At 41.2% G+C, this 22,245-nt stretch overlaps 1 protein-coding gene and 1 long non-coding RNA gene across 6 annotated transcripts in view; one reads left to right on the top strand and one right to left on the bottom strand.

Moving 5' to 3' along the window:
- The window catches only part of LOC126506058 (uncharacterized), a 31,927-nt gene extending 9,683 nt beyond the window's left edge, over window positions 1-22,244 (bottom strand). The window contains exons 1-4 of one of the 3 annotated variants that reach the window (XR_007593073.1): window positions 22,216-22,236; window positions 21,830-21,946; window positions 21,469-21,678; window positions 18,134-18,281 (exon numbers count right to left, since the gene is read on the bottom strand). This is a non-coding gene — a long non-coding RNA (uncharacterized lncRNA). Of the gene's footprint in view, window positions 1-18,133; window positions 18,282-21,468; window positions 21,679-21,829; window positions 21,947-22,215 lie in introns of all 3 variants that reach the window. The other 2 variants (XR_007593074.1, XR_007593075.1) reach the window with 2 other exon arrangements.
- The window catches only part of Lmod3 (leiomodin 3), a 21,802-nt gene continuing 14,611 nt past the window's right edge, over window positions 15,055-22,245 (top strand). Inside the window, exons 1-3 of one of the 3 annotated variants that reach the window (XM_050149330.1) lie at window positions 15,055-16,548; window positions 16,914-17,256; window positions 20,579-22,202. In XM_050149330.1, coding sequence (XP_050005287.1) covers window positions 16,963-17,256; window positions 20,579-22,090 — 1,806 coding nt within the window. In that variant the 5' untranslated portion in view covers window positions 15,055-16,548; window positions 16,914-16,962 and the 3' untranslated portion in view covers window positions 22,091-22,202. Of the gene's footprint in view, window positions 17,257-20,578; window positions 22,203-22,245 lie in introns of those variants that run through there. The other 2 variants (XM_050149331.1, XM_050149329.1) reach the window with 2 other exon arrangements.

Raw genomic sequence — 22,245 nt, 5'->3', positions numbered from 1 at the left:
GCTCATAGCTTGAATAGGTATACACATAGCCTGCTTTTTTCAACCTTCATATTTTATTTAAAACTTCACTGACATTGGTATGTATTTTGCACTGAGCAAAATACCCATGTCTTAAGCACCCTCACAGATCAGTTTTGGCAAATGCATTCGTTTAAGCAACCAACACCTCAACTGAGATACAGCAGTCTCCCCAGAACTTTCCTGCTGCCTGCTTTCCCGCCAATCCTACCCCCTGGTAGGATTCAATCTCTGCAGGTGACCTTGTACTTGACCCTCATATAAACAGAATCCTTCTACATGTGTTCTTCCTATCTGGCTTTTTCCATTCAATGTGATGCTCTTGGGATATGGAGGTGTTTCTGTGAGCACTGGACAAGTTTACATTATGAACAGTCTTCTTTCATATTCCTAGAGCAAAATGTCTTTATGCATATTTCTGTTGGTGGACTTCAAAATACGAAACAAAGCAAGGTTTCATGAATCCCAGGCTGGTCTCAAATATCAGATGTAGACAAGGAAGACCTTGAACTTGGGATCCTCCTGTTTCTGTCTTGCAAAAGATAGACCCTTAAGGCTTTGGCAGTCTATCAAACACTATACCAAAAAAGCTACATCCTTAGCCCTTTTTGCTGGAGACTCTGGAATAAGAATTCTGACACCAATCAGAGTGGAAAGGAAGAGATGTCACTGGTGGACAATAGCCAGGACAGTTCCTGAAAGGCTTCCATGCCATATCCAATTTGTATTCTCATTTTATATTCTAAAACTACTAGGTGGGGCAGGCAAGGAAGTGAGACTTCACAGGAGGGTCCTTGGCAGTCAGCTGGTTGTTAAGGGCAATGGCCCATTGTCTCAGCAATTCCTCAAGGTCATTCTGTTTCAACTAGCCAGTGAGGTCTGGCAAATAGAAAGCACAAGCAGTACTTCGTGTAAACCACTAAATAAATCAATACATTATTTTCTAATAGTTAGTCTTTGCTACCTTATTCTACTCCACCCGATTTGGACTTCATACAATGAATTGTTTTCTTTTTTTTCTTTTAAAGTGCTTTTCCCCCTCAAGCCATTTTCCTAATTCCTGTATTTTTAATGAGTTTTTCTTTTGTGACATAATCCAGAAAAAAGAAGTTCACATGATAAACACAGGTAGACAGAACATTATGCAGCAGACATTAATGAATAGCAAATCTATGCATTTGCCAGCCTGCTTGTTTGCTTCCTTTTTTCTTAGATAGGACCCACTATGTGTAGTGGTTAGAAAGAAATGGCCTCCAAAGGAAGTGGCACTATTAGGTGTGGCTTTGTTGAAGTAGGGGTGTCCTTCAAGGAGGGAGTGGTCTTCTTTGATCAAGCTATACTCAATGTGCTAGACAGTTCACTTCCTGTTGTCTGTGGATCAAGATGTAAAACTCTCAGCTCCTTCTCCATGTTTCCCACCATGATGATAATTGACTAATCCTCTGACACTGTAAGCCAGCCCCTGTTAAGGGTTTCCTTTCTAAGAGTTGCTGTGGTCACGTTTACATGATTACATGTCTGTTTACAGCAATAGAAACCCTAACTAAGACACTATGAGACCAACTGATCTGGGACTCACATAGACCAGAGTAGCCTCAAACTCACAGAGAACCACTTGCTTCTGCCTGCTGAGTACTGGGATTACTGGGTACTGTCACTATACCAGTTTCTTCAAATACATTTTATTCTACTGTATGTGTGTATGGTGTGTGTATGTGTATATGGGTGTATATGTATATGTATTCTTTCTCTGAGACAGGGTTTCTTTAGGTAGCCTTGGCTGTAATGGAACTCACTATGTAGACCAGGTGGGTTGACCTCAAACTCACAGACAACCACTCAGATGGCTCCAATATTTTTAATTTAAAAAATTAGTCAGGGGGGCTGGAGAGATAGCTCAGTGGTTAAGAGCATTGCCTGCTCTTCCAAAGGTCCTGAGTTTAATTCCCAGCAACCACATGGTGGCTCACAACCATCTCTGATGGGGTCTGGTGCCCTCCTCTGGCCTGCAGGCAGACACACAGACAGAATATTGTATACATAATAAATAAATATTTAAAAATAAAAATAAATAAATAATTTGTCAGGAGACAACCTTTCAGACCAGTGAGTGGGTGTCATCCCAAGGTGAGGTGGAACATCTGGGAAAGGAGCACTGGACCCCTTCAGCTCCTGCTGCAGGGGCTTCTTGGTTCCACACATCCCTGCCTCCCCCAAGCCTGCCCTATTGTCTGCGAGGTCCTTGGCCCAGGAACAGTGCCTATTCCTGCACTGAGGCTAACCACCCAGAGGGGAGTCCTTTCCCTGTGCTGAGGATAACCATCCAGACCACTCCTTGGCCCAGGAACAATTCCTGCTCTTGCACTGAGGAGATCGACCCAGAGTCAGTCACAGCATAGATTGAACCAAGATGCCAAGACTCTCCTGGCTGCATTTGAAGGAAGAGATGGGCAGTCATCAATGCAAGAATTCCTGCAACAACCTGAAAGGCAACGTGACAACACCAGATTCCAGGGATCACGCAACAAGAAGACTTGAACACCCTATACCAGAAGAAGTAGAAGAAATCGACTTTAAACGTAACATTATGAAAATAATAGAGGACCTTAAACAGGATGTGAAAAACTGCTGTAAATAAATGGAGAAGACAAACAAAAAGGTAGAAGAAATGAATAAATCTCTCAAAGATACACAAGAAAACCAAGATAAAACAATCAAACAGGAAATGGAAACAGTTCAAGACTTGAAAAATGAAATGGAGGTAATGAAGAAAACACAAACCAAGGGAACACTGGATATGGAAAATCTGGGTAAATGAACAGGAACTACAGAGACAATCATAACCAACAGAATACAAGAGATAGAAGAAAGAATCTCAGACACAGAAGATACTATAAAGGAAATAAACTCATTGATTAAAGAAAATAACAAATCTAAAAATTCTTAACACAAAAATCCAGGAAATCTGGGACACTGTGAAAAGACCAAACCTAAGAATAATAGGGGTAGAAGAAGAAGAATTACAGCTCAAAGGCCCAAAAAATATATTCAACAAAATTATAGAAGAAGACTTTCCCAACCTAAAGAAGGATATTCCTATGAAGGTACAAGAAGCATACAGAACACCGAATAGACTGGATAAAAAAAAAGCATCCCCTCGCCATATAATAATCAAAACACAAAACATACAGAATAAAGAACAAGAGCTGCAAAGGAAAAAGGTCAAGTAACATATACAGGGAAACCTATAAGAATTACACTTGACATCTCAATGGAAACCATGAAAGCCAGAAGGTCTTGGATAGATGTGCTGCAGACACGAAGAGACCAAGGATGCAAGCCCAGACTATTATATCCAGCAAAGCTTGCATTCACCATCAATGGAGAAAACAAGATATTCCAGGACAAAAACAGATTTAAACAATACATAGCCACAAACCCAGCCTTACAGAAAATACTAGAAGGAAAAGCACAAACCAAGGAAGCCAACAATAGCCATAATAACACAAGCATCTAATATCCCTCCACCAGCACAACTCAAAGAAGGGAAGCACAAAAACACTACCACCAGAAAAAAATAACTGGAGTTAGCAACCACTGGTCATTAGTATCACTTAACATCAATGGACTCAATTCACCTATAAAAAAGCACAGGTTAAGAGAATGGATACGAAAACAGGATCTAACATTCTGCTGTTTACAAGAAATACACCTCAACCTCAAAGACAGACACTACCTCAGAGTAAAGGGTTGGGAAAAGGTTTTCCAATCAAATGGACCAAAGAAACAAGCAGGTGTGGCTATACTAATATCTAACAAAATTGATTTCAAACTAAAATCAATCAGAAGAGATGGAAAAGGACACTTTATTCTCATAACAGGAACAATTCATCATGAGGAATATAAATATAATATAAAAGCACCCACATATGAACTAGAACTTAAAGCATACATCAAACCCCACCCTCCAATAGGAGAAGATTTCAACACTCCTCCCTCACCAATGGACAGGTCAACCAGACAGAAACTTAACAGAGAAATAAGAGAACTAACAGATGTAATGTACCAAATGGACTTAATAGACATCTATAGAACATTCCACCCAAACAGAAGAGAATATACCTTCTTCTCAGCATCTCATGGAACCTTCTCAAAAATTGATCACATAATTGGTAACAAAGCAAACAAAGAAATTGTAGTAAACACCTGTGTACTATCAAATCACTATGGAATAAAGTTGGAATTCAACAACAATTCTACCCCCAGAAAGCCTGCAAACTCATGGGAACTAAACAGTCAACTACTGAACCATACCTGGATTAAGGAAGAAATAAAGAAAGAAATTAAAGTCTTCCTTGAATTCAATGAAAATAAAGAAACAACATACTCAAACTTATGGGACACTATGAAAGCAGTCCTGAGAGGAAAGTTCATAGCACTAAGTGCCCACTTAAAGAAAACAGAGAAAGCACACATTAGAGATTTAACAGCACACCTGAAAGCTCTAGAAAAAAAAAATGAAGCAGACTCATCCAGGAGGAGTAGAAGACGGGATATAATCAAACTGAGGGCTGAAACCAACAAAATAGAAACACAGAAAACAATCCAAAGAATCAATGAAACAAAAAGCTGGTTCTTAAAGAAAATCAACAAGATTGACAAACCCCTATCCAAACTAATCAAACGGCAGAGGGAGAACACAAATTAATAAGACCAGAAATGAAAAGGGGGACATAACCACAGACACATAGGAAATTCAGAGAATCATTAGATCTTACTATAAAAGCCTGTATGCCACAAAATTGGAAAATGTAAAAGAAATGGACATGTTTTAAGGTAAGTACCATATACCAAAATTAAATCAAGACCAGGTGAACAATTTAAATAGACCTGTAAGTCTCAAGGAATTAGAAGCTGTCATCAAAAACTTTCCTACCAAAAGAAGCTCAGGACCAGATAGTTTCGATGCAGAATTCTACCAGAACTTCCAAGAAGAGCTAATACCTATACTCCTTAATGTATTTCACAAAATAGAAACAGAAGAGTCATTGCCAAACTCCTTTTATGAAGCTACAGTTACCCTGATACCAAAACCACACAAAGACTCAACCAAGAAAGAGAATTACAGGCCAATCTCACTCATAAACATCGATGCAAAAATTCTCAATAAAATACTGGCAAACCGAATCTAAGAACATATCAAAAAATTATACATTATGATCAATTAGGCTTCATCCCAGAGATGCAGGTCTGGTTCAAAATACACAAATCTATCCATGTAATCCAGCATATAAATAAACTGAAAGAAAAAATTATATGATCATTTTATTAGATGTTGAAAAAGCATTTGACAAAATTCAACACCCCTTTATGATAAAGGTTTTGGAGAGAATCATACCTAAATATAATAAAAGCAATATATAGCAAACCAACAGCTAATATCAAATTAAATGGAAGAAACTCAAAGCCATTCCACTAAAATCAGGAACAAGACAAGGCTGCCCACTCTCTCCATACCTCTTCAATATGGTACCTGAAGTTCTAGCAATAGCAATAAGGCAACATAAGGAGATCAAGGGGATTCGAATAGGAAAGGAAGAAGTCAAACTTTCGTTATTTGCAGATGATATGATAGTGTACATAAGCGACCCCAAAAACTCTACCAAAGAACTCCTACAGCTGATAAACACCTTTAGTAATATGTCAGGCTAAAAGATCAACTCCAAAAATCAGTTGCCCTCCTATACACAAAGGATAAAGAAGCAGAGAGGGAAATCAGAGAAGCATCACCTTTCACAATAGCCACAACTAGCATAAAGTATCTTGGGGTAACTCTAACCAAGGAAGTGAAAAATCTATTTGACAAGAACTTTAAGTCTTTGAAGAAAGAAATTGAAGAGGATACCAGAAAATGGAAGCATCTCCCATGCTCTTGGATTGGGAGGATCAACATAGTAAAAAACGGCAATTCCACCAAAAGCAATTTATAGATTCAATGCAATCCCCATCAAAATCCCAACAAAATTCTTCACAGACCTTGAGAGAACAATAATCAACTTTATGGAAAAATAAAAAACCCAGGATAGCCAAAACAATCCTATACAATAAAAGTACTTCTGGAGGTATTACCATCCCTGACTTCAAATTCTATTACAGAGCTACAGTAGTGAAAACAGCTTGGTATTGGCATAAAAACAGAGATTTTGACCAATGGAATCGAATCGAAGACCCAGATATTTACCCACAAACCTATGAACACCTAATTTTCAACAAAGGAGCTAAAATTATACAATGGAAGAAAGAAAGCATCTTTAACAAATCATGCTGGCATAACTGGATGTCAACCTGTAGAAGAGTGAAAATAGATCCATATCTATCACCATACACAAAACTCAAGTCCAAATGGATTAAAGACCTCAATATCAGTCTGACCACACTGAACCTGATAGAAGAGAAGGTGGGAAGTAGTCTGCAACACATGGGCACAGGAGACCAATTCCTACATATAACCCCAGCAGCACAGACAATAAGAGCAACAATGAATAAATGGGACCTCCTGAAACTGAGAAGCTTCTGTCTTTAAGACAAAAAGGCAACCTACTGAATGGGAGGAGATCTTTACCAACCCCGCATCATACAAAGGTCTGATCTCCAAAATATATAAAGAACTCAAGAAACTAGACTTTAAAATGCTAATTAACCCAATTAAAAAAATGGGGCACTGAACTGAACAGAGAATTCTCAACAGAAGAATTTCAAATGGCCAAAAGACACTTAAGGTCATGCTCAACTTCCTTAGTGATCAGGGAACTGCAAATCAAAACAATGTTGAGATACCATCTTACACCTGTCAGAATGGCTAAAACCAAAAACACCAATGATAGCCTATGCTGGAAAGGATGTGGAGTAAGGGGAACACTCATCCATTGTTGGTAGGAATGCAAACTTGTACAACCACTTTGGAAATCAGTGTGGCAGTTTCTCAGGAAACTGGGAGTCAACCTACCTCAGGATTCAGCAATTCCACTCTTGGGAATATACCCAAGAGATGCCCAATCATACTACAAAAGCATTTGTTCAACTATGTTCATAGCAGCATTATTTGTAATAGCCAGAACCTGGAAAGAATCTAGGTGCCCCTCAATAGAAGAATGGATAAAGGAGGTGTGGCACATATACACTTTAGAGTTCTACTCAGCAGTAAAAAACAATGACATCTTGAATTTTGCATGCAAATAGATGGAAATAGAAAACACTTTACTGAGTGAGATAACCCAGACCCCAAAAGAGGAATATGGTATGTACTCACTCATAAGTGGATTCTAGCCATAAACAACAGACATTGAGCCTATAGTTCGTGATCCTAGAGAAGCTAAATAAGAAGGTGAACCCCCGAAAAATATATAGTTATCCTCCTGGATATTGAAAGAAGACAAGATCGCTGGGTAAAAGTTGGGAGTAGGGGAATGGGGGTGAGGTGGGTGGGGTGGAGGAAGGGGAGATGGGGAGAGAGAAGGGAAAAGGGGAGGATTGGGGAGAGCTTGGGGGAATGGGATAATTGAGATGGAGGAAGGGTGGGTATGGGAGCAGGGAAGAAGATATCTTAATCTTCATTTATTCACACACAGATTTCTGGTTGGCTCTTGTGAATAATGATCTACAAACATGGATGCACAGCTTTGAGAGCCTGCTTCCAATTCTTTGTGCATATGTGTATGTATGTATGTATGTATATATATATATAAATTATCAGAGGCACTACTGTTAGGGGCATATGTTAGCTTTATCTTAAATAATACCATAAAACCATTTTCCATAGCACCTGGGTCACAATATAGTTCCACCAACAGTGCTTAATTATTTTTCTTTCTTTTAAAACAAGTTATGTGTATGGGTATTTTGCCTTCATGTATGTCTGTGTACCCTGTGTTTGCAGTGCCTGCTGAGGCCAGAAATGGCTGTAGGACCCAGGGAAGTCGAGCAGCCATGTTAGTGCTAGAAATGGAACCTGGATCTTCTAGATGAGCAGCCAGTCCTGTTAACCATCAAGCCATCTCTCCAGTCCTCAAATATATCTTTTAAAGGAGTCATATACTGAAGTGAAGAGTTGATAACTAGCCTAGTATGATACCATATGCATTTAATTCCAGCACTTAGGTGGAGTTTAAGGCCCAGCCTGATCTACATAGAATTCCAGCACAGCCCAGGCTACAGAGAAAAACCCTGTCTCAAAAACAAGCAAACAACAGTAAAGAGGTGATGACCAACCTGGTGTGGTGGCACACACCTGTAATCATCATTTGTGAGGAAGAAATAGGAGAGTCACAAAGTTGAGACAAGGCAAGACTCTATGGAGGTGTAGGAGTGGGGAGAGGGAAGGGGAGAGAGGAAGACAAAGACAAAGAAAGAAAAGAGAGAGAAAGGGAGAGGTAAAAAAGAAAGAAGGGAGGGGGAATCTTATCTCCAATCTTAAGCATTTGTTTTATTTATTTATTTTTATTTTATGTGCATTGGTGTTTTACTATGGAAGTCGGTTCCCCTGAAACTGAAATTACAGACAGTTGTGAGCTGCCGTGTGGGTGCTGGGAAATGAACCCTGGTCCTCTGGAAGAGCAGTCAGTGCTCTTAACCACTGAGCCATCTCTCCAGCCACTTAAGTATTTATTTAAAGAGCAAACCAGATGAACTTGCACTCACTCCACAATCTCATCAGAATCACCCACTGCCAGTAGCATCAGAGGACCCACGAGGCTATTGTCACCTGTGTCACAAGCATTTGATTCAACTTGGGGTCTTTTTTTTTTTTTTTTGGTTTTTTGGTCATAAAACTGTATCTGCTTCAACAAAATACTCAAATAACTTTGAAATGTGTAAGAAGAGTACTCTAATATGTATATATTCCATATTTTCTTCATCCATTCTTCCATCGAAGGGCATCTAGGTTGTTTCCAGGTTCTGGCTATTACAAACAATGCTGCTATGAACATAGTTGGGCAAATACTTTTGTTGTGTGATAGGGCTATCCCAGGATAGCCAAAACAATACTGTTCAATAAAGGAACTTCTGGAAGCATCACAATCCCTGACTTCAAACTCTACTACAGAGATACAGTACTGAAAAAAGACTGGTATTGGCATAAAAACAGACAGGAGGACTAATGAAGACCTGGATATCAATCCACAGATATATGAAAACCTGATTTTTTACAAAGAAACAAAAAATATAAAATGGAAAAAAAAAGAAAGCATATTCAACAAATGGTGCTGGCGTAACTGGATATCAACATGCAGAAGAATGAGAATAGATCCATATCTATCACCATGCACAAAACTCAAGTCCAAATGGATCAAAGACCTCAACATAAAACCAACCACACTGAACCTCATAGAAGAGAAAGTGCGAAATACACTTGAACGAATTGGCACAAGAGACTACTTCTTAAATTTAACCCCAATAGCACAGTCACTGATAGAAACAATTAATAAATGGGACCTCCTGAAACTGAGAAGCTTTTGTAAAGCAAAGGACATACACAAAATGACAGCCTACAGAATGGGAAAAGATCTTCACCAATCCCACATCAGACAGAGAACTGATCTCCAAAATATACATAAAACTCAAGAAATTGGTTATCAAAAGAACAAATAATCCAATAAGAAATGGGGTACAGACCTAAACAGAACTCTCAACAGAGGCTGAAAGATACTTAAGGAAATGTTCAACATCCTTAGCCATCAGAAATGCAACTCAAAACAACTCTGAGATTCCATCTTACACCTGTAAGAATGGCCAAGATCAAAAACACTGATGACAACTTATGCTGGAGAGGGTGTGGGGTAAAGGGAACACTCCTCCACTGCTGGTGGGAATGCAAAGTGGGAATGCTTTAGATGTCAGTATGGTGATTTCTTAGGAAATTAGGAAACAACCTACCTCCAGATCCAGCTATACCACTTTTGGGTATATACCCAAAGGATGCTCAATCATACCACAAGAACATGTGCTCAACTATGTTCATAGCAGTATTATTTGTCATAGCCAGAACCTGGAAACAACCTAATACCCCTCGACCAAAGAATGGATAAGGAAAATGTGGTACATTTACGCAATGGACTACAATACAGCAGAAAAAAATAACAACATCTTGAAATTTGCAGCCAAACGGATGGATCTAGAAAACATCATATTGAGTGAGGTAACCCAGAGCCAGAAAGACAAGTATTATATGTACTCACTCATAAGTGGCTTTTAGACATAAAGCAAAGAGCAACCAGCCTACAATTCATAATCCCAGAGAACCTAGACAACAATGAGGACCCTAAGAGAGACATACATGGATCTAATCTATGTGAGAAGTAGACAAAGACAAGATCTCCTGAGTAAATTGGGAGTATGAGAGCAAAACAAAAATAAAAACACCCCAAGGTGGATGGTATCTGAGGAATGACGGCAGATGTTTATGTCTGTCCTCAGTACACATGGGCACACACATGCTCAGGCACACATGTAATAGCAGAGTTGCCAGTTTGGTGCTGTGTAATTTCAGCACTGAATACTAAACAAGTTTGAACTGGACAAATGATAAGCAACAGAAGACTAGGAGTCATGACTTCTGACACATACCTATAATCCCAGCACTCTGATGACTTTCCCTCCAGTCAGTACCCAATATTTGTGTCAGTTCTGACAAATGTCTATGGTTCTTTCAAGGTTGGGGGGGGGGGTTTGACACATATAAAAAGCCCCTGTCACGTGCTTCGTAGTGGTAAGTACCTGATAAGTTTAGCAGAATAGCAAGATCAGTAGCGGCCACAGCAGCAGGACCTTTTCCATTAATAGTGAAAATGGTATTGACAGAAACAGAAGCCGTGTAGTCATAGCTACAGCAGAGATCACAATGGCTGGGCTGTGCAGTCAGTCTATATTAGCTGCCTTAATAGGATTGCCATAGCACCCTCATTCACCTTTGAAATAAAACCAAATCAATTTAATAAAATCAATTTAATACAAGCCTTTTAATTTTCTATTTATTTTTGTTCTATATGTATGAGCATTTTGCCTGTCTGTCTGGATGTGTACGGTGTGCATAGCTGGTGAAAGAGACAGTCGGGATAGGCCACGGGATTCCCTGGAACTGGAATATGAATGGGTTGTAAAGCCACCATGTAGGTGCCGAGAACGAAGCCTGAGTCCTCTGCAAAAGTTCTCTTTATCGTTGAGCCATCCCTCCAGCTCCAACTCAATTTTTAAAAAGTTAATTTGTTTATAAAACAATCAAGGTAAAAAGATGAGTGTGCCCCCTTGTAACTGAGTTGGATTTAGTGAAGGAAAGGCAGACTGAGTGTTGGGTCTTAGAGAAACGTTTGCCTCGTCCATTTCTGAGCCCATTCTGAAGAATTGCACCATGAGTCAGGGACATCTGAGCAGAGATCCAGGCACTTGTATGACACTGATGAACTCTTCAGGGAACGTGTAGCCAGTGGGCAGAGCCTTGGAGATCCAAACAGAATTGCACAAGGGAATAACATACCACAAATAGGCCAGAACTGATTTATTTACTACTGCTTGGAAGCCATTCGAAAGCTGTGTCCATTTTTAACCAGGGGATGTAACTGAAGCAAGAGATGGTCTATCCGCCATCCTCACAACCAGGATCAGTGCAGAATGAAAAAGTTAAAAAAGTAGACAGACCCAAGAAAGATACGTGCATTCTCTGACCGTCTGCACTTCTTATATGTGACTAAGACTCATACATCTTTGTGCATGTATTACATATGTGTTTTAGAGAGAATAACATGGGAAAGCCTTTTTATTTCCACTTTTGAACAATATTTGTTAGATACTGGGCACACCTAATGACTAATGTTCATAAGTTACTGTGCATTGTGTCATTTAGGTTTTCCCCAAATGTCTTACAAAGTGTGCTCTGTGTGTGTGTGTGTGTGTGTGTGTAAAACTTTTTGACATTGAGACCCTATGTTGTCATGAATAGTTTATACTTGGGAATTGCATAATTGAGTTAGGAAAAAAAATCACAGAAAGATGCTATGGAATATTAGTTAAAGATGTGTTACATCTGTTTATGCTGTGGAACATTTGTTTAATGATGCAAAGATATAATGCATTTTTTTCAGATAAATAACATGTTTTGCAAAATCCTCAAAAATACAAAATATCTTTGGGGTATATGTATACAAACAAATGAAAGATTTATATGATAAAAATTCAAGTCTTTGAAGAAAGAAAGTGAAAAAAATATCAGAAGATGACAAGATCTTCCATGCTCATGGATCAGTAGGATTAACACTGTAAAAATGGTCATCCTATGGAAAGCAATCTACAGATACAATACAACCTCTATCAAAATTCTAATCCAATTCTTCACAGACAAAAGGACAATTATCAGCCTGTTATGGAAACATAAAAACTCAGTGTTGTGGAATATTATTTCAACTATACAAAGGTGTGTTACATTTTTTTATGCGGTGAAGTTAATTTAATTATGTGACAGTGTGTTTTATTTGTTTATGCTGTATTTGTTAAAAATGTAAAGATGTGTTATTTATTTGTATTGTTTTGGCTTAATTATGAAAACATGTGTTGCATTTGTTTCACCTTGCCTGCCTAAGGCACCTAATATAATGCATTTTTTTATGTTACATTTGTTTAATTCTGTAAAGCTGTGTTACTTTGCCTGTCTAAAAGACCTGATTGGTCTAAGAAAGAGCTGAATGGTCAATAACTAACCAGGAGCAAGGCTAGGTGGAACCGGCAGACAGAGAAAATAGATAGGAAGAGAATCTGGGAAGAGAAGATTGAAAGAGCGAGAAAAGAAAGAGAGGAGGATACCAGGGGTCAGCCACTCAGCTACCCAGCACATCATGGAATAAGAAGTAAAGAAAGGTATATAGAACAGAGAAAGAGAAAAACCCAGAGGCAAAAGGAAGACAGGATAATTGTTAAGAAAAGCTGACTAGAAATTAGTCAAGCTAAGGCTAGACATTAAAAAAGAATAAGCCTCCGTGTATTATTCTGGGAAGCGGATGGTGGGTCCCTCCCAAAGAGTAAAGAGTACAAGCAACCAGCAACAGAAAGATTCACAATGTTTTAGGGAATTCTACCTTCTGTATTGGCCTCCTTTCATTCCTATCCTATGGGTAGGTGGACAATGGGGCTGCCAATTAGACATGCCTGGAGGGACAGGATGGACCAGTGACGGGCAACGACAGCTCTGTGGGGCAGGTGCCCAGTTCTAGACAAGGGTGTGAGAGAAATGCATTTGGGAAAGAGATGACGTCAATAAATGATGGAGACATAAATAAATAAATAGATAAATAAATAAATAAATAAATAAATAAATAAAGGTTGCTCCACCCAGAAGGCCTGGGGGTGGAGGGGGGCAGAAGCTCCAAACTATGACACAGCAAAGGGCTCTGCCAATCCTGGAATTCTCAAGTTGGCTGGCATTGGATCAGATAGTGTGTTGCCGGGATTGATTGATATCACACAGGAGTAGAGCAGCAGGGTCCAGATCGTGAAGGATCCTGGGACTACAGATGTCACTATGGGAACTCGAGCAGGAGAGTAACAGGGAACTCTTCCAAGCTGCAAGCCTCCCCTCACCCGGCCACACACACACAGTCACATACTCATGTGATGGGGAATGTGTCAGTCAACGATCTTGCCTGGCCCTGTCTTCCTCCCTGCCCCCAAATTCTCCGTACCTAAATTGTCAGTCATGTGAGGCTGTGGTAACTTTCTAGATTCTAGGACCTGGAACATTCCAAGATTTTACTTGCCAGAAAAACGGTGCGCATACCATTCCCGCTGCTCTCAGGGGTCTGCGCTCGTGCTCGTCTCTCGGACTTCCCTCCCGGGCAGAGTCATTCTCCAGTGCTGTTCTCTAACGTAAGGCATCCATCTTCCTTAGCATTTGCTGTAACCAGAAATGATGGTTACCAGAACGTGACTTTCTCTGTCTTGATCACGCCCACATTCCTAGGCACCTAACATCGTACAGGGCGCAAAGCAGGCCCTCAGCACACACCTTGACAAACTATTCGAACCTGGCCTGTCACGCCCAGGGTAGTGTCCGACATTTCTGGTTAGCATTAAAGTCTGAGAGATGAGCACAGCCCAGAGAAAAGCAGTGGGCACCGCATGTGCAAAGTCTTGGAGGCAGGTAAAATCTTGGAATGTTCTGAATTTCCATGTTAGAATCACCAGAGAATGTTCAAAAAGGCATGGAGCCCAAGACCCAACTTTCAGAATGCAGATTCAGGAGCTTCTAGGAGGGAGCTGGCTCCATTCCTTCCACTAGACCTGATCCGGAGTCAGTTGATCTGTTGGGTCACGCAGGTGACATCCCTACAGGTAGCTACTTGCTTTGGCCCTCGTGCTGGGTGCTGATGTGGGAAGGTGCAGAGGTGGCCGCAGTAAAGACATCATGAAGAGCGAACACGAACTCATCCGAGGGTCAAAGGAGGCTAATCAGACCCACACAACCCTCTCTTAGCAGGCGAGTCAGGTGCCCGGGGAAGCAGCTGGCAGAGATTTACCCACTTGCTGCCCCTGGAAGATGCTGTCAGAGGAATCAGGGCTCCTTGCAGCAATCCTCAATCAGCTTGATCATCGGAGGCGGTTGGACATGTGGGAACAAGTGGCATTCATCAGTGAGAATCCGGAAGAATTCAGGTCCTTTTTCTAGGGAGGATTTCTTAATTACATTTCAAAGCTAGTCCTATACAGGCAATGCCATCTAACAGGCTCTTGGCTGCTTTCTGTACAACTGTCAGAAATTGTAAAGCCTCTTTTGTTCATGGCTGTTACTATAACAATTTCTCTCGTGGAAGAGTTTTTTAAATGTTCTGTTTCTTTTAAACCTTGTTTTGTTTTCTCTTAACTGTTTCTGTGGCTGTCCCTGAAATATGACAGATTGTGCTGTTTGACAATAATTACTAGGGGGAAAAAAAAGCACATACATGTTCAGAGGCAATTATTTTTAAATGCTTTGTTTATTGATTTGTTAACTCTGGATGCAGAACTCTGGAGCATGGGGGAATATGTGTATGTGTATACATAAACACACATGTATGTATGTATGTACACACACATATGAGGAATAGTATGTCTATAATTTACCCATACCATAAAAATATTGCAAAAACACTAAGGGGATCACTTAGGCATTCACATGAAAATTATTTAGTTTTTCCATATTGTTTGATCCTGCGGTTTGATTTCTTAGAATCTATCCAATTACCTTAAACAAATAAACTTGGACATATACAAATATGGAGATAGTAAGATGTTTGTTGAAGGACTGTTTGTACTTGTAGAAATGAAAACATGCCAGGCAGTGGTGGTGAACGCCTATAATCCCAGCACTAGGGAGGCAGAGGCAGGCGGATCTCTGTGAGTTCAAGGCCAGCCTGGTCTACAAGAGCTAGTTCTAGGACAGGCTCCAAAGCTACAGAGAAACCCTGTCTCAAAGGGGGAAAAAAAATAAATGAAAAGAGTTTATATATGTAACAATTAAGGGTGGGTTACATGAACTATGAAATTTGTCAACTATAGTTCCTGACAGGGAGATCTTAAAAAGTATGTGGTTGTAGAATATATAACCGCCTCAAAAGTAACCTGATTTTTATCAACTAGAAAACACAGAGAGCAGACTGGATGTGGTGATGAATGCCTGTAATCAGGACACTTGGGTGTTGGAGGCCAGGAGACAGCTGCAAGTTCAAGGACAGCCATCCCACGTAGTGAGTTCTAAAGCTACTTTAGATCAGAAACAAACAATAAACCAAAGGACACAGGGCTAGGATACAGCCAGGGCAGATTGCTGACTTCCATGGCCAAACTCCTGCCTTTCATGTCCAAACTGCCAAAAATACCATGAAGGTGATACAGTAGCATGGAGTTCCTATTTCTAAAGAAATGACTGAACTAAGCCAGAGTATTTGCTGCAGTTGTTCTCAACAGGGAAATCAGGTGAAAAATTCATTTTCTTTCTAGCTCTGTAACATAAACGTATATTTGTAATTTGAAAAAAAAAACTATTGCTCTCATTTACAAAAAAAAATTTTCACAGTTTTCCCCCCAGTTCTTTAATGGTCTGATTAAAAAAAAATTCTCTGCAGATTCATCTTAATTTATTTAGCTTTGATGGATGCTTACCAAGGACATAAATGGCTTAAAATGCTCAGCCCCTGCCTTACATGGAAATTCAGGGGCCTGTTATCCCCATCTGTCAGGTCACAGGATCTAGATGCAGATAAGGGCAGCTGGCACAGTTTCGCTTACACAGGGGTGAATACCAGAGCAAGAGCTGAGCTCTTCTTTTCTTCAGGACTGCAGCTTTCAGAGCCTGCCGAGGAGAAGAGGTGAAGCTCGGGAGCTCACCTTCCACCTTCAAGGGACCTTTTTTTATACCAGGAGAAACTGCATTTGCTGGCTGGATTTCCATTCTGATGTGTTGTGATCTGGATAGATAAGCCGCAGCAGGCTCCCCCTGAAGCCCGAGAGCATGTAGGTGTGGGCTGCACGGAGTTGGACCCTGCCACGGGGAGGGCATTAGAAAAGAATGCGGTTTCCCCCTGCACAGATTCTGTGGACTGGCTCCTCCCGTCCGGCAGCTGTTCGGAAATGTCAGGTGGATTTGTACGGCTGACTCAAGTTGCCGAAAAGGGAGTTGTGTAGTAGCTCCACAACTTAACTCTGCCCAGAAAACCTTGCTTAATATAGATCCCACATGAGCTAAGCCGTAGTTACTCCCAACAGCCCAACAAACACCATTGAGGGAGAACCGAGCTCAAGGGTGGGTTGACCTGGGTTATTTGTTGACTGGAAGATACTGACACGTACTGATTATTATTTTTTTTTAATCATCTTAGATGATTTCTTCTTTTCTGGTGATCTAGAAACAAATAGTGAAAGTAAAGAATGTCAGAGCACAGCAGAAATTCAGACCAAGAAGACGTCTTCAGTGAGGAGCTTAACGAGGACGAGCTCTTGGCCAACCTGTCCCCCGAAGAGCTGAAGGAGCTGCAGTCGGAGATGGAAGTCATGGCTCCTGACCCCCACCTTCCTGTGGGGATGATCCAAAAAGATCAGACCAACAAAGCACCTACAGGAAACTTTGACCATAAGTCTCTCGTCGATTACATGTATTTGCAGAAGGCCTCTAGACGCATGGTGGAAGATGAACGCGTTCCTGTCAGTTTTGTGCAGTCTGAGGTAACCAGGGATCTATGTGGGACACAAAGGGCTGCCGGGTCTGGGCTAGCAGGGTCTGTTTTGCAATTGTGATTTCTCAAGAGCACAGTATGTGGTTGTTTTGGATTTGGCCACATTTAAATTAAATCGTAATATTAATCCTATCCCGGCTGTAACTTTCTGAACAATGGTATAATTGCAAGGGGGAGAGGTGATGGCTTCATGTCAGTGTCTCTTCCAACAGTGACACTGGGGTCTCTCTGTGGAGTCCGTGGTCTGTGGCCATGATACATAATGCTTTAACTCACAACCCAGAAGAAGCTGTTCTGACTTTTTGGCTTCTCCCTTTGAGAATCTCATCAAAACTTCTGCCCCCCTCCCCTCCCCTCCCATCTCCATCCTACTTCTTCACCTACAATATTCTACATATAATGTCAAAGACTCCCCAGTTCTGAGGAAATCTGGCCATGTACACTAAACCAAACCCACGACTGAGAATGTGGGCGCTCTGTGCACTGGGCATCAAACATGACACCTGGAAATAGATGGCTAATGGCAGTTTTCAAGAGAGTTCTTTCTTGAGACATGATCTCTACAAACTAATTACACGTAAAGCACAATTAATGCTGTTAATTACATTTTGTTATTAGTTGTGGCAGGTGCCTTTACCTGCTGAACCATCGTGACAGCACTGAAGCACAAAGTTTAACGGTGCACTTAAAAATGACTGAGGAAAAAAAGAAGACAAATTTCCAAAGTACAGTGTCTTCAGCCCCGCCTGCTAGATACAGGTGAACCTCATCACCCTGTTGTCACGCAGGTGTGATGGGAGTAGGGGACATAAACACAATCTGAACTCCAGGACGTAAACATCTGGCTTGGTCAGGCTAGAGCTTACCGTGTCATTTGCAGACTTTCTTACAAGTGCAGGTCCGTGGGTTCCAAGACAATCGCTCCTGAATACCCATTTTAGGAGAGCTGCAGGACCAGGGTCTTTGTTTCTTCCCTGGTGTACATTAAACAGCTGGATGATTGGGCTCCCCCTGCTGGGACAGATGGGGAATGTGATGGTGCAGGTTTTAGGAGGAAGTTAAGTCAACTCGTGCAATGCATCATCATCATCACTAAGTTCTTGCTCAGACTACTGAGTGTCAGACTTCTCCAAGCTTTTAGAGTTACACTTGGCCAAAAAAAAAACACAGGTGGATCCAAAGTGTAGTCACCGATGCACGAGAATCTAGTAAACACTGACCTGAAAGACTGCCGCTTCCCCCTCCCAGACGCAGCAAAGAGCTGTAAATCTCGCCCTAACCCTGTTCCATTTTAAGACTGGCTCTTCCTTCAAAGTGGTTTGCTTCAGAGACTAGTGAGACTAGAACACGATGGTGTTTTGCTCAGAGCCAGGATCCAAACCGAGGTTTTAAAAACACACGCTAGCTTATCAGACTACTCCCATTTCCTGGCATAATCTCAGGAAATGCAAAGTGCGAGTCGACGAAAGCAGTGGATACATTAGGAAGGCTACTTAAGTGTAGGGTATAAGGAAATTACTTCTTAACACAGCACTGTGAGTGCGAACCTTCCCGCTCAACTACACATAAACACGTTGACACACAGACTTTACAATTTGTATCATCAAGTTCCCAAATAAGTTTTAACACCACGTTTTAAAAATAAAGACTCTGAAAACAAAATTAACTAGGTCTTATTAATGCACTTGGCTTTGTGTATCCTCAGGGACTGTATCCTTGAATTCAAAGAATTGTGAACTGAAAACACTAAAAAAAAAAGTTTTTTGTTTGTTTGTTTGCTGTTTTGTTTTGCCATGTGGACTGGATATTTATATATAGATTTTTTTCTTTTCATTTTTTTCAACAATACAGTATCCCTGTTTACATTATTGGCATAGTAGGTATTAGGTGGTCTAGAGACAATGTAAAATACTGCTTGCATGGGAAGAGGGGTGTATAGGATATATATGTGTATGTGTGTCTATACCTATATATGTACGTATATTTCTCATAACACATGCACACGCGCACACACACACAAGTGTGTGCGTGTACCCATAAATTTTGGTGTTCCAAGAATCAATTCCCAAAGAACCTCAGAGACAAGTATGTCTGGAAGGAGATAAGCACAGCCCCAACTGTGTGTCTACAAAAGTCCATCCCTATTTAGTTGTATTTGCTTAGTAGAGGGTCTTCTGTATCAGAAGACAAGGCAAACCTAAGACATAAGACCATATAGCACAAACACTGGGCAACCAACAGACCCTTCTTCTTCAGTTGTACCAAGTGTCACCTTTCTGACTCAGAAAAAAAAAAAGCAAACAAAAACCAGGAATTTGGTAATAATTCCAGAATTTTTTTTCATAAGCATAAATACATTTTTTGTATATATAAATGGAATAGTATTATACACAAGGTTTGTTAACTTGAGCTTTTTTGTTTACAATGTTTTTCATTTAAGTTTTTGTTTGGTTTGTTTTTGAGATAAGGTCTCTCTATGTAGGCTTGGCTAATCAGGAACTCACTATCTAGACCAGGCTGGCCCAGAACCCAGAGATCTGACTGCCTCTGCCTTCTGAGTGCTGAGATTAAAGGTGTGTGCTACCATACCATTTAAATCTTTTATGTATATATGTGTGCAGGGGTGGGGAAACAACCTCAGGTGCCAGTCCTCAGCATTCACCTTAAGTCCAGGGTCTCTATTTACCACTGCCTACGCCAGACCAGCTGGCCCATGAGCCTCCGGAGGTTCTCATGTCTCTTATCTCCCGTCTTTCATATTACTTTATGTGGATGCTGGGGATTTGAACTCAGGTCCTTAGATACTCAGGTTTGTGTAGCAAGTACATTACCCACCGAACCATCTCCCCAGCCCTAGAAATGTTCTTATTTTGTTTTGTTTTGAGACAGGATTTCCAATAGGGTCTTTTTGCTTAAGCTTGGCTGTTCTGGAATTAGCTCTGTAGACCAGGCAAGTCTTAAACACACAGAAACCCTCCTGCCTCTGCCTCCCAAATGCTGGCATAAAAGACATGTACCACCGCAGCCTGGCTAAAAATGTGTTTTGAAGATTTGTTTTCATTTTTAATTGTGTGTGTCCACCCACACTTTTGAGGAGCATGTTTGTGTGAAATTAGTGTCAGTGTTTTTGCATACAGTGCCTGACGAGGCCAGAAGAGGGCGTAAAATCTCTACAGCTGAAGTTACAAGCAGCTGTAAGTAACCAGACACAGATAAGTTTAGGGGAGCAAACTTGGGTCCTCTGGAAGGGCAGCAAATACTCTTAACTGCTGAGCCCTATGTATTCTAACTGTCATATACCTATCTTTTAGGAAAGCACTCAAAACCAGCGTGAAGTAAGAGGCATTAAAACCATGCCCCAATTTTTAAAAGAAAAGCTCAACAGTGAAATAGTTGCAAATAAAAGGGGATCCAACGGGAGCAACAATATACAAGAAACAGAAGATGATGAAGAAGATGAAGAGGATGAAGAGGATGGTGAGGAAGATGAAGAGGATGAGGAGGAAGATGAAGAGGATGAAGATGAACATGAAAAAGTCAAAAGAGAAAAAAACAAAGCACAGGAACAAATCCAAAACAGTCCCAGCACCTGCCAGCAGCTGGCTATGAAAACACTGGAAGAGCAAAAAGACAGAGCAGAGACCAAAGAAAAAACCGAGAAGAAAATAGCCAAATTAGACCCAAAGAAGTTAGCTCTAGACACCAGTTTTCTGAAGATAAGTGCAAGACCTTCAGGGAACCAGACAGACCTGGACGGAAGCTTGAGACGAGTGAGACAGAACGACCCCGACATGAAGGAGCTCAACCTGAACAACATTGAGAATATCCCTAAGGAAATGTTACTGGACTTTGTCAATGCAATGAAGAAGAACAAACACATCAAAAGCTTTAGTTTGGCCAACGTCGGTGCAGACGAGAGTGTAGCATTCGCCTTGGCCAACATGCTGCGTGAAAACAGGAGCATCACCACGCTTAATATCGAGTCCAACTTCATCACAGGGAAGGGCATCGTGGCCATCATGAGGTGCCTCCAGTTTAATGAGACTCTAACCGAACTTCGTTTTCACAACCAGAGGCACATGCTGGGCCACCACGCCGAAATGGAAATCTCAAGGCTTTTGAAGGCCAACAACACCCTGCTGAAGATGGGCTACCATTTCGAGCTTCCGGGTCCCAGGATGGTGGTAACGAATCTGCTTACCAGGAACCAGGATAAACGGAGGCAGAAGAGACAAGAGGAGCAGCAACAGCAGCAACTTAGAGAGCAGAGAAAGCTGATAGCTATGCTGGAGAACGGGTTGGGGCTGCCCCCTGGGATGTGGGAGAGGTTGGGGGGACCCATGCCCGATCCCAGAATGCAGGAGTTCTTCCAGCCTTCATCCGGACGACCTCTCACTGCTCAGGAAGTCGCCTTTGGTGGAAGAAACGAAATGATGAAGAATCCACCCCAACCTCCGCAGAGCAAGACCGACCCTGACTCCTTTAAGGTGGTGAAGCTGAAGAGAATTCAGCGCAAATCTCGAATGCCGCCAGAAGCCGGAGAGGCACAGGAGAAAACCAACCTCAAAGATGTCATCAAAACGCTCAAGCCGGTGCCGAGAAATAGGCCACCCCCGCTGGTGGAAATCACTCCCAGAGACCAGCTCTTGAATGACATCCGACACAGCAATGTCGCTTACCTAAAACCGGTAAGTAACAGGAGAGGGAAACAGGGCTATTTACCAGTTACCCCCTTCGCTCATTTCTATTATGTTGAAATAGGAGCGGCTGGGCTGCGTCCCCGGCACGCGGCCGCCCGCATGGCTAGCTTATGCCCGAAATAATTACACGGAAACTGTATTCTTTCAAACACTGCCTGGCCCGGCTAGTTCCAGTTTCTTATTGGCTAGCTCTTACATATTGTTCTAACCCATTTCTAATATTCTGCGTAGCCCACGAGCTGGCTTACCAGGGAGGATCTTAACCTGCATCTGTCTGG

The sequence above is a fragment of the Alexandromys fortis genome, unplaced genomic scaffold (assembly GCF_014885135.2).
Source record: "Alexandromys fortis isolate MF-2015 unplaced genomic scaffold, M_Fortis_MF-2015_v1.1 scaffold_48, whole genome shotgun sequence".
NCBI classification, from domain to species: Eukaryota; Metazoa; Chordata; class Mammalia; order Rodentia; family Cricetidae; genus Alexandromys; species Alexandromys fortis.
Note: the sequence above shows the minus strand (reverse complement) of the source record. Positions and strands in the feature narration are given on the sequence as shown.